At 44.2% G+C, this 13,387-nt stretch overlaps 1 protein-coding gene across 1 annotated transcript in view; it reads left to right on the forward strand.

The window, feature by feature from the left end:
* LOC118396491 (voltage-dependent calcium channel subunit alpha-2/delta-4-like) overlaps positions 1-13,387 on the forward strand; it is a 72,471-nt gene that overhangs the window by 11,110 nt on the left and 47,974 nt on the right. Inside the window, exons 3-7 of the mRNA XM_035790735.2 lie at positions 28-144; positions 348-407; positions 656-818; positions 1,090-1,221; positions 1,485-1,545. Of these exons, the coding sequence (XP_035646628.2) occupies positions 28-144; positions 348-407; positions 656-818; positions 1,090-1,221; positions 1,485-1,545 (533 nt within the window). The remainder of the gene's footprint in view (positions 1-27; positions 145-347; positions 408-655; positions 819-1,089; positions 1,222-1,484; positions 1,546-13,387) is intronic.

Raw genomic sequence — 13,387 nt, forward strand, 5'->3', positions numbered from 1 at the left:
GTTGAACATCTCCCTTGTTCTTTTCAGAAATTCAGAGATGTAGAGTCCATTATCAAGATAGTGGACATCGATGGGAGAGCCCACGTGAGGGACTTTTCAGAGGACATAGAGAGAATGCTGGGGTCCAAGATGAAGTCCGTTAAGGTGAGTACAAAGGTCAGATACAAGCATCACACACGTTAGATCCCCTCGCAAACCAGAAATTGCCATTGGACCATCAGATGATGTCCCCTGCTGTTATATACTCTTTGCAATATGAGAGTAGCCACCCCCCAAACTTTAACCATGAGTATTGTGGTTGGGCTTGTGTGTTTCTTTAAATTAATATATCTTTATTTTCTCCTCAGCGGTTGGCTGAGTCTGCGGAGGATGCAGATTTGTACCACGAGTTCAACAAAACTCTACGGGTTTGTCATTCTGTCTGTGGGAATGTGAGGTCTCAGATTTATCAAAGTAATGCTACTATGAGTATCAGAAAGCTGTTCTACAGTACCAGAATAGAGATAAATGAAATGTCTAACTATCATGCACACAATGCCATGAGAAGAAGCTCGTTTCTGATAGAATATACACTGCTAACTTACTCGACTTCCAATCACACTTGATGAATTTGAATGCAACTCTTCCACCTACCTCGTGCTTCTTCCTTCTCCAGTTTGACTACTATAACTCCATGCTGGTGAACACAATGGATGACGATGGTAACTTCATAGAGCTTGGTGGGGAGTTTCCTCTGGAGGAGAATGAGCATTTCAACAACATCCCAGTCAACACAATGCAGAGTGACATACAGGTCCCCACCAATGTCTACAACAAAGGTGTGTGTGTGGCGAAGTTGAAACAGGCCATTTGCAGGCCCTTGGATCCAAATCCTCACTTGATGCCCTTGGATGCAAATCCTAATTTATATATGCACATAACACATATGTTTTACATAAATCACACATTGAATTCAACGGGAGATTATCATGTCAGAACATTGGATTAGGTGTGGCGTAGTCCACCTTTAAAGTGAAAGGTATTGCTATATGTGATGTTACACTTTCCATCTCACTCATTTGCTGCTCTCTCTATCTCCCCTGTGTAAAGATCCCTACATCCTCAATGGAATCTACATGTCGGAAGCTTTGAATGACGTGTTCGCCAATAACTTCAAGAAAGACCCCACCCTCACCTGGCAGTACTTTGGCAGCTCCTCGGGTTTCTTCAGAATCTACCCTGGTAAAGGACGAGGCAGATGCCCACACAATGCTGATGTCATACGCCCACAGCTCCATACAACTGATAGCATAAATCAGCACAGAATTATGTTTAAATCTAGAATAGAACATTTCAGAAAAGATAGCACAGCAAAACATAAAAACATACTAGTATACATAAATCATGTCAACATTCTCTTATGATGTAAATTGCAGTGGTGTTTTTAAATGGATGCCATGATGTTTGCTGACTGTGGAGATTGTGTGACTGTATCATTTATACAGGTATCAAATGGACTCCAGATTCAAATGGTGTGGCTGCTTTTGACTGCAGAAACCGTAACTGGTAAGCTACTATCTCTGCATTTAGTAGTGTCTAGGGTGGCCTTGACCTTGACCAGAGTAGGAAACTGACAGGTATCAAGGTGACAAGAGTAAGAGTAAGAGTTAAGACACTAATACTGTGACCTCTTATACCCTTAGACTCCCCTTACGGAAACAACACATGATTTCACATGTTGAAAATCACATTATTGTGATTATTGTGAAAACATTATTGTTTTGCACATGTGAAGTCATGTGAAACCATGTGTTTTTGGAACATTTCACATGTGATATTTCACAGTGATAGTTTCACATGTGGGTTTTCACATGTGAAATCATGTGAAAACATGTGTTTCTGGAACACTTCGCGCGTGATGATATTTCACATGAAGTTTCACGTGAATTTTACATGTGAAACCATGTGTTTTTCAAATCAAATCAAATCAAATCACCTTTTATTTGTCACATACACATGGTTAGTAGATGTTAATGCGAGTGTAGCGAAATGCTTGTGCTTCTAGTTCCGACAATGCAGTAATAACCAACAAGTAATCTAACTAACAATTCCAAAACTACTGTCTTATACACAGTGTAAGGGGATAAATAATATGTACATAAGGATATATGAATGAGTGATGGTACGGGGCAGCATACAGTAGATGGTATCGAGTACAGTATATACATATGAGATGAGTATGTAGACAAAGTAAACAAAGTGGCATAGTTAAAGTGGCTAGTGATACATGTATTACATAAGGATGCAATCGATGATATAGAGTACAGTATATACGTATGCATATGAGATGAATAATGTAGGGTAAGTAACATTATATAAGGTAGCATTGTTTAAAGTGGCTAGTGATATATTTACATCATTTCCCATCAATTCCCATTATTAAAGTGGCTGGAGTTGGGTCAGTGTCAATGTCAGTGTGTTGGCAGCAGCCACTCAATGTTAGTGGTGGCTGTTTAACAGTCTGATGGCCTTGAGATAGAAGCTGTTTTTTAGTCTCTCGGTCCCAGCTTTGATGCACCTGTACTGACCTCGCCTGCTGGATGATAGCGGGGTGAACAGGCAGTGGCTCGGGTGGTTGTTGTCCTTGATGATCTTTATGGCCTTCCTGTGACATCGGGTGGTGTAGGTGTCCTGGAGGGCAGGTAGTTTGCCCCCGGTGATGCGTTGTGCAGACCTCACTACCCTCTGGAGAGCCGTACGGTTGTGGGCGGAGCAGTTGCCGTACCAGGCGGTGATACAGCCCGACAGGATGCTCTCGATTGTGCATCTGTAGAAGTTTGTGAATGTTTTTGGTGACAAGCCGAATTTCTTCAGCCTCCTGAGGTTGAAGAGGCGCTGCTGCGCCTTCTTCACGATGCCGTCTGTGTGGGTGGACCAATTCAGTTTGTCTGTGATGTGTACGCCGAGGAACTTAAAACTTACTACCCTCTCCACTACTGTTCCATCGATGTGGATAGGGGGGTGTTCCCTCTGCTGTTTCCTGAAGTCCACAATCATCTCCTTAGTTTTGTTCACGTTGAGTGTGAGGTTATTTTCCTGACACCACACTCCGAGGGCCCTCACCTCCTCCCTGTAGGCCATTTAGTCTTTGATGGTAATCAAGCCTACCACTGTTGTGTCGTCCGCAAACTTGATGATTGAGTTGGAGGCGTGCGTGGCCACGCAGTCATGGGTGAACAGGGAGTACAGGAGAGGGCTCAGAACGCACCCTTGTGGGGCCCCAGTGTTGAGGATCAGCGGGGTGGAGATGTTGTTGCCTACCCTCACCACCTGGGCTGGCCCGTCAGGAAGTCCAGTACCCAGTTGCACAGGGTGGGGTCGAGACCCAGGGTCTCGAGCTTGATGACGAGCTTGGAGGGCACTATGGTGTTAAATGCCGAGCTGTAGTCGATGAACAGCATTCTCACATAGGTATTCCTCTTGTCCAGATGGGTGAACAGGCAGTGGCTTGGGTGGTTGATGTCCTTGATGATCTATATGGCCTTCCTGTAACATCGGGTGGTGTAGGTGTCCTGGAGGGCAGGTAGTTTGCCCCCGGTGATGCGTTGTGCAGACCTCACTACCCTCTGGAGAGCCTTACGGTTGAGGGCGGAGCAGTTGCCGTACCAGGCGGTTATACAGCCCGCCAGGATGCTCTCGATTCTGCATCTGTAGAAGTTTGTGAGTGCTTTTGGTGACAAGCCGAATTTCTTCAGCCTCCTGAGGTTGAAGAGGCTGGGGATGCCGTCTGGGCCTGGAGCCTTGCGAGGGTTAACACGTTTAAATGTCTTACTCACCTCGGCTGCAGTGAAGGAGAGACCACATGTTTTCGTTGCAGGCCGTGTCAGGGCACTGTATTGTCCTCAAAGCGGGCAAAAAAGTAATTTTGTCTGCCTGGGAGCAAGACATCCTGGTCCGTGACTTGGCTGGGTTTCTTCTTGTAGTCCGTGATTGACTGTAGACCCTGCCACATGCCTCTTGTGTCTGAGCCGTTGAATTGAGATTCTACTTTGTCTCTGTACTGACGCTTAGCTTGTTTGATAGCCTTGCGGAGGGAATAGCTGCACTGTTTGTATTCGGTCATGTTACCAGACACCTTGCCCTGATTAAAAGCAGTGGTTCGCGCTTTCAGTTTCACTCGAATGCTGCCATCAATCCACGGTTTCTGGTTAGGGAATTGTTAGGGAATTTTTGAAATGCTTGTGATGATATTTCATATGAAGTTTCACATGTGATGCCCTGCAAACAAAAATTAGATGTGATGGTCCTACTGTAGCACAGTTGGTAAAGCATGGCGCTTGTAACGCCAGGGTAGTGGGTTCGATTCCCGGGACCACCCATACGTAGAATGTATGCACACATGACTGTAAGTCGCTTTGAATAAAAGCGTCTGCTAAATGGCATATATTATTATTATATATTATGATACACACACACACAGTGTTTCCAACTTACATATTTGACATACAGTGCTTTCAGAAAGGATTCAAACCCCTTGACTTTTTCCACATTTTGTTACGTTACAGCCTTCTTCTAACATGTATTAAATCATTTTTCTCTCCTCATCATTCTGCACACAATATGAGACTCAAAATTGAGCTCAGGTGCATTATGTTTCCACTGATCATCCCTGAGATGTTTCTACAAATTGATTGGAGTCCACCTGTAGTAAATTCAATTGATTGGACATGATCTGGAAAGGCACACACTTGTCTATATAAGGTCCCACAGTTGACAGTGCATGTCAGAGCAAAAAACCAAGCCATGAGGTCAAAGGAATTGTCTGTAGAGCGCCGAGACAGGATTGTGTCAAGGCACTGATCTGGGGAAGGGTACCAAAACATTTCTGGAGAATTGAAGGTCCCCAAAGAACACATTGGCCTCCATCATTCGTAAATGAAAGAAGTTTGGAAACACCAAGACTCTTCCTAGAGCTGGCCGCCCGGCCAAACTGAGCAATCGGGAGAGAAGGGCCTTCGTCAGGGAGGTGACAAAGAACCCGATGGTCACTCTGACAGAGCTCCAGAGTTCCTCTGTGGAGATGAGAGAACCTTCTCTGCAGCACTCCAGCAATAAGATCTTTATGGTAGAGTGACCAGACGGAAGTCACTCCTTAGTAAAAGGCACATGACAGCCCGCTTGGAGTTTACCAACAGGCACTTAAAGGACTCAGACCATAAGAAACAAGATTCTCTCGTCTGATGAAACAAAGATTGAACTCATTGCCAAGCGTCACATCTGGAAGAGACCTAGCACCATCCCTACGGTAAAGCATGCTGATGGCAGCATCATGCTGTGGGGATGTTTTTCAGCGGCAGGGACTGGGAGACTAGTCAGGATTGGGGGAAGTATAAACGGAGCAAAGTACAGAGAGATCCTTGATGAAAACCTGCTCTAGAGCACTCGAGACCTCAGACTGGGGCGAATGTTCACCTTTCAACAGGACAACGACCCTAAGTACACAGCCAAGACAACGCAGAAGTGGCTTTGGGACAAGTCTCAGTGGCCCAGCCAGAGTCCAGACTTGAACCCAATCAAACATCTCTGGAGAGACCTGAAAATAGCTTTGCAGTGACGCTTCCCATCCAAGTTGACAGAGCTTGAGTGGATCTGCAGAGAAAAGTGGGAGATACTCCCCAAATACATGTGTGCCAAGCTTGTAGCTTCATACCCAAGAAGACTCTAGGCTGTAATCTCTGCCTACGGTGCATCAACACAGTACTTATGTTAATGTGTTATTTCATTATGTCATTTTTTTATACATTTGCCAAAATAACAAAAAACCTGTTTATGCCTTTCATTATGGGGTATTGATTGTGGATTGATGAGGTATTTTACTTTTTAAAAATCCATTTTAGAATAAGGCTGTAACGTAACAAAAAGTGGAAAAAGTCAAGGGGTCTGAATACTTTCCAAATGCACTGTACATGACTGCATTGTGTATGTTTATTTATACAGTAATTATTATGATTCAACATGTTTTTATCTGGGATTTTAACCTCTTAGTTCATTGCATTATGATCTTCCTGCTACGCCATCATGCCTATGTCAGTAACAGATTTCACCTGTATTCCTACACTTGGGACTTCAAAGTACATTTCTTTGCTAAAAATAGACATAAGAAAAACAAATATATGTATCATATTGATTCAGCAGTAACATTAAAACTAAATAATTTATCAACATTAATCAACATTACTGAACTATACAGAAAACCCTCAAATTGCTGATATAAGTCAATTAAATTGCAGATGGCAATGCAGAGATGTATTGTCGGTAAGGACTGTTTAGGGGAACGCTACAAACTATGTGAAAGAGCAGAAGGATACCTCAAATCCAGCGGTTGTGTGGTAAAATCCCAGGTAGGGAAATATTAACAGTGATAACACATGGAATTGCACATTTAATCAAATGTGAAGTGCTCCAAAAGCCGTCTTTAAAAATATGTATTTTTTTAAATGTGTTCACATGATTTTAGTTGTGAAATGTCACATGTGAAGTGTTCCAAAATAAACTAGCTTCAGTCTGACTGCTAAAACAAATAATGCAGGGAGTTGATGTTTCATTTAAACTTTGTTGGCAAGTAAACATGTTTCAATAAAAATAGATTAGTCTGTCAATATAGCAAATAATTAGACATGGCTTATATTTTTTCTGGAGACCCGCTTGTTTACACAGCAGGATCCAGGAACAGTTATGGCAATGTATGACATATATACAGCATAAGACACATATACTACTAACGCTTATAATAAATACAACAGTTCTACAAAAGGAATACTTGCATATGGTGAGTTTGGGTAGTGCCGTGAGTTCGGAGTCACTTTTATACAAGGAGAGATTGCTGTTATGGGACCTTTCACATCGCCACTTTCTCTCTCTGTGAGAGAAAGACTAAAACTTAGTTACACATTCATGGGCAATCGTTGTGTACTCTCTGTACTGTAGCAGCATGGTGTAGAATATGAGACATCTCACAGACACATGTTAGCTAGCTAGCTACAACACACAGGTATAGTTAACTCCAAGACTGATATAAGTCATAAAGACAAAGTCATTCCTGTACTCTCCGCCATCATCATCAAAACAATTCTCCAGTTTTGCTCCAAATGAAAAGGCACTGAGGCTAGCTAGCTATAACGATAGACTACAGACTGTAGTACAGTATATTTTAGATATAGCAAATACACAGCCAGCTAGCTAAACTTGGCTAGCTTGCCTTTTAGAGGTACTAGCAAGCCCCGTTATGGCCGAATCAATCACCAAATTGTGCTGTACTGAACAACACTGCCTTGTGTAAAAATAGAGCTTATATTGTTAGCTAGCTACTGACAGCAAAGCAACTTACTAATTTGTAATTTGCTCGCCTGAGTGCTGGTCTATCTGGTCTCGGCTGCTGACGCTGCTTGCTGGTCTCGCAATTATTGGGAGTTGAACCACCATTGAAAAGGCTGGAGATGGAGCAGACCTAGGGGAATCAACAACGAGGCCGCCGTCAGCAAATCTAACAGGCATTGACAGGTCAGGGCGGATACCACCCGCCTCTGCCAAAAGAGGTCGAGACAAGATAAGATCTCCTGAACCCTTCTGGCGGGCAGGCGTGCTCACACGAGGATTGAGTCCAGTTCCATGCCAATGAAGGCCACCCTCCGGGTGGGTGTCAGATAACGCTTATTGTTATTTAACAGTAATGCACATCCCGCCGATGTGGGTCAGAAGCATATCTCTGTCTGACAGGACCTGGGTCCAGGTCGGGGCACAAATCAGCCAATCGTCCAGGTAATTGAGAATCAACAATCCTCGGGATGTGAGAGGTCCCAGGACAGCGTCCATCGCACTTTGTGTGCGGGGTGCCAAGGAGAGGCCTAGGGAAGAATCATGAATTCGTAAGCCGTCCCTTCGAAAGCGAATCAGAGGTACTGCCAATGAGCTGTGTGAACAGGAACATGAAAGTATGCATCCCTCAGGTCCAGCGTCACAAACCACTGGTCCCTGAGTACGGCCTGCAACATGTGGTCTGGGGACAGCATGTGGACACCTCAGTACCTTCGAGTACCCATTTAGGTTGCGGAGGTCCAGAATCGGTCGAAACCCTCCCTCTCTTTTGGGACCACAAAGTAAGTAGAACCCACCTAGCCATTCTGATGTCTCGATCCTGCGGATGGCACCCTTGTCCAGGAGTGAGAAGCTCTCCAGCCACGGGGTTTTCTTCAGGAGGTTGGCCTCCGTGGTGACATGAAAGCCCCTGAAGTACGGGGGCTGGCACCGGAATTGGAGTCGGTACCGCTCGAGCATTATGGACAACACTCAGAGGGACTCCTCACCCTCCTCCCACTTTGGGAGAAGTGGCCTAGGCCGGGGAAGGGTGTGTCAGGGGTCCTGCAATGGCCCGCTTCTCCTCTAGCGACTCGAGCGCCTGGGTCCCCCAGGCACGTCCCTATGGCGGTGATGGTTGACAGGTTGCTGCTCCCCCGCACACTGTGCCCCTCCCCGCTGTCGTCCCTCAGCACAATGCAATGGGGTAGGAGAGGGACCCCACCGTCGTTCGGGTGCAGGCGGGTGGCGACGGTCCATCTGCCTTGGACCTGAGGCCTGAGGAGGCGGCATGAACCGTCTCAGGGTCTGCTTGTCCCTACAAAACTTACCAGTCTGCTCCAGAATGTAATCAACCCCTGGGCCAAACATCAGCCCTGGGGTGATGGGGAGAGTGGCTAACGTGCTCTGGAGAGCAGCTGTCAGATGGGATTGGTTCAGCCAGAGAAGTAACCACCTGCGCCATGGCCCGTTCGTTGGTGCGGGGCACATTCCTCTGGAGCGACGAAAGCAGGCGAGACACCTCCATCGCTTCCCGGAAGAGCTCCACTTTGCCCTCCTGCAGCCGGGACAACAGAGTCTGCAGGTAGGCCTGCAGCAGCATAGCCATGTTGATAAGGCGGCCAAGAGAGCAGAGGGAGCCATGTGTGGCTTTTAAGTCTGCATCAAAGACTCTGGGGGGTCCCGGCTTCAGTTGCGAGTTCTGCCCTATGATCTCCCAGTCCGGGTGGACCATGGCAGCTATCATGGTGTCCATGATCGGGTACTCATGGGAGGCAGAGTGTAATGCTAACGAAATGCAAGTATGATAAACCACAGGCGGAAGATACAGATCAACCAGACACAGCGAGTGGAGCACTCAAGAGAAGGGGCTGGCTATGTGGCCAGCTGCTCCAAGATGCAAACAGCCAGTGAGTATAATTCCATGCAAGATATTACACTTACCAGTGACTTAACAAGCAAACGTCAGGAAGTTTATACCTCAAACCATATGGACCTCCGCCGAGAAAATGAAAGAGAAAGTGTGTCGCGGTCAGGGGGTCTATATATAGGGGCGGACCCCAGCCGTGACACAAGTGTACACAGGAGTACATCTGTAAATCCTCACCTCGTATGGATCCTTCCGCCGTGAAGGGCTACAATTCTATAGGAGTGATCCATATTGTGAAACATAACGTGCAGTGTCCTGGCAGATAGGAACTTTGTTGAGACAAGTCCAATGCCTCTATTGAACAAGGAAGACCATATCTACTCGCTGCTAGCATGATCGTGCAATTGACGAAACACAAAGGCCACAATAATTGCTACAAAACATGACTCATCATAGACAGCTATAGCGCATAATTGTATTATTACATTTTTTTGAAATAATATTTTATATTTCTTTTTGTACTAGACAAAAACATACATAGGCAAAAACAATAGACAACTCAACATTTACAAACACAAATTCCAACAAACATTAATGACCTCACAATTGCTCAGACCCACATGATCCCACCATCCTGCCATCTCACAATAAAACGTTCTAATTTCTCATTCCCTGCACATCACCTGTGCTTGCAGTACTTCATGCCATATAGCTTCAAACTGCACTATTCTGCTTCTCTCTTTAGCCCACATTTTTCTATATTTAGAAAATAATCCTTTTGATTCATCCACTGACTTAACGATGAAGGGTTATTTGAGTTACAGTTTTCAAGCAAATGTTTGTTCCAAATTATCGACAACCCATTGGATCTTTCACCGTATCCTCCCTCATATGCCATATCTTGAAATATGCAAATGGACAGATAAAATGTACATTTAAACTCAGCAAAAAAATAAACGTCCCTTTTTCAGGACCCTGTCTTTCAAAGATCATTTGTAAAAAATCCAAAAACTTCACAGATCTTCATTGTAAAGGAGTTTAAACACTGTTTCCCATGCTTGTTCAATGAACAATAAACAGTTAATGAACATGCACCTGTGGAACAGTCGTTAAGACAGTAACAGCTTACTGTAGGCAATTAAGGTCACAGTTATGAAAACTTAGGACACTAATGAGGCCTTTCTATTGACTGAAAAACACCAAAAGAAAGATGCCCAGCGTCCCTGCTCATCTGTGTAAACGTGCCTTACGCATACTGCAAGGAGGCATAAGGACTGCAGATGTGGTCAGGGAAATAAATTGCAATGTCCGTACTGTGAGACGCCTAAGACAGCGCTACAGAGAGACAGGTAGGACAGCTGATGGTCATCGCAGTGGCAGACCACGTGTAACCACACCTGCACTGGATCGGTACATCGGAACATCACACCTGCTGGACAAGACCAGGATGGCAACAACAACTGCCCGAGTTACACTAGGAACGCACAATCCCTCCATCAGTGCTCAGACTGTCCGCAATAGGCTGAGAGAAGCTGGACTGAGGGCTTGTAGGCCTGTCGTAAGGCAGGTCCTCACCAGACATCACCAGCAACAACCTTGCATATGGGCACAAACCCACCGTCGCTGGGCCAAATAAGACTGGCAAAAAGTGCTCTTCTCTGACGAGTCGCGGTTCTGTCTCACCAGGGGTGATGGTCAGATTCACGTTTATCGTCGAAGAAATTAGCATTACACCGAGGCCTATACTCTGGAGCGGGATCGATTTGGAGGTGGGCGGTGTGTCACAGCATCATCGGACTGAGCTTGTTGTCATTGCAGGCAATCTCAACCATCTCAATGTTACAGCGAAGACATCCTCCTCCCTCATGTGACAACCTTCCTGCAGGCTTATCCTGTCATGACCCTCCAGCATGACAATGCCACCAGCCATACTGCTCGATCTGTGTGTGATTTCCTGCAAGACCGGAATGTCAGTGTTCTGCCATGGCCAGCGAAGAGCCCGGATCTCAATCCCATTGAGCACGTCTGGGACCTGTTGGATCAGAGGGTGAGGGCTAGGGCCATTCCCCCAGAAATGTCTGGGAATTTGCAGGTGCCATGGTGGAATAGTGGGGTAACATCACACAGAAAGAACTGGCAAATCTGGGGCAGTCCATGAGGAGGAGATGCACTGCAGTACTTAATGCAGCTGGTGGCCACACCAGATACTGACTGTTACTTTTGGTTTTGACACCCCTTTGTTCAGGGACACCTGATTCCATTTCTGTTAGTCACATGTCTGTGGTACTTGTTCAGTTTATGTCTCAGTTGTTGAATCTTGTTATATTCATACAAATATTTACACATGTTAAGTTTGCTGAAAATGAACAAAGCTGACAGTGAGAGGACGTTTCTTTTTTTCCTGAGTTTATATTGTAAAACCCTCTCATCATTCATAATTATGTAGGGATACTGGAAAAACACTCCAAATAGTGTCTGACGGTGAAGTTTCCCTTTAGTCTTTATGAACAGAACACATTAAATGGGATGACATTCCGTAGCTGAAAAGCCACGCCTGCAATTTTCTGATAGGCTGCAGCTGTTACAGTATGCTGCCAATTAGCAATTGATGTGCAGGTTGTCAACAGAGGAGTCCGTTTTGGCACAGTATGCTACTGGCAAGATTGCTAGTGGCAGCAAGTGTTTCCAGTTAAGAAATGACAATTTGCCATTAGTTTACTGTAAATGCACAATAACCTCTTCAGAGTGCAGCTCATTGCTGACATATTCTTGTACAACGGTGTAGCGTATTGTTTTTCCATGTATTTCTATAAGTTTATGTGAAATCTATACGCAAGTTTTATTCTGGTTTAGTTGCATCATTTATTCACTTTTTGCTACTTAAAATATGTTAAATTGAGTTTGACTTCACTACAGCATTCATACTACCTTACTTTACTTAGCCAGAGGAAAGAGAGTATATAGTGCCATGGATGTATTGCTCTAATGTGGTAGGTCCTGGGATTTGGCCATGTATTATTGGATTATTGTACATGTATATTGATTTACTGTCTCAAGCGGAGGCGAGCATTAGTCCCCTATCACTTCTGTTGGGCCTTGGGGTCTCCTAGACCTGTGGTAAATTGAATTTACCACAGATGGACTCCAATCAAGTTGTAGAAACATCTCAAGGATGGTCAATGAAAACAGGATGCACCTGAGCTCAATTTCAAGTGTCATAGCAAAGGGTCTGCTTTGTCATTATGGGGTATTGTGTGTAGCTTGATAAGGGAAAAAATGTATTTCGTCAATTTTAGAATAAGGCTGTAACGTAACAAAATGTGGAAAAAGTTAAGGGGTCTGAATACTTTCTGAAGGCACTGTATATATAAAGGCACAACTTTTAAAGGAGGAACCACTGTAAGTGAATTTGTCCCAATACTTTTGGTCCCCTAAAATGGGGAGACTATGAACAAAAAGTGATGTAATTTCTAAACAGTTCACCTGATATGGATGAAAATACCTTCAATTTAATGCTGACAGTCTGACCATTAACCTCATAATCATTTTATCATTTCAAACCTAAAGTACTGGAGTACAGAGACAATACAACAAAACTTGTCACTGTCCAAATACTTTTGGAGCTCATAGGGCATTACAATGATGGTAAAAACTTGGAGAAATGTTGGGATCAAATGGGTTGAAAACTTCCTAATAGTCACAAAGGGTGCACGGAAGGACATGTCAAAATGCTGCATTTTGGCACTTAAGCAAATCTTTATTTATATAAAGGTATAAGATTTATTGAATTCTCCATGGCTGCGTTTTGACAACCAGCCCAATTCTGATATTTTGTTCACTAATTGGTATTTTGTCTGTAATATCTTTTTCTGTATGTGTCCGGAATCCATTGGCATCGGCTAATGGGGATCCTAATAAAATCCTCCCAATGTAAGGAAAACATCAGCTCTGAAATAGAGCTGATGTGAAAAGATCTGATGTGATTGGTCAAAATAATTGGGCTGCCCATGTGGTCTATGTTAAAGGGCACTTCCATTAATTATTTAGAGTCTGAGAGGTTGGGGGGGGCTAAGTTGACATGATATTTTTGTAAGATGGTCATACTATGGATCATATAGCTAATTTATTAAGAATTTTAGGACCCCTTTAGGCATAAAAATTATACATACAGTTTATATTTGATAA

Source organism: Oncorhynchus keta, chromosome 17, assembly GCF_023373465.1.
Source record: "Oncorhynchus keta strain PuntledgeMale-10-30-2019 chromosome 17, Oket_V2, whole genome shotgun sequence".
Lineage (NCBI taxonomy): Eukaryota > Metazoa > Chordata > Actinopteri > Salmoniformes > Salmonidae > Oncorhynchus > Oncorhynchus keta.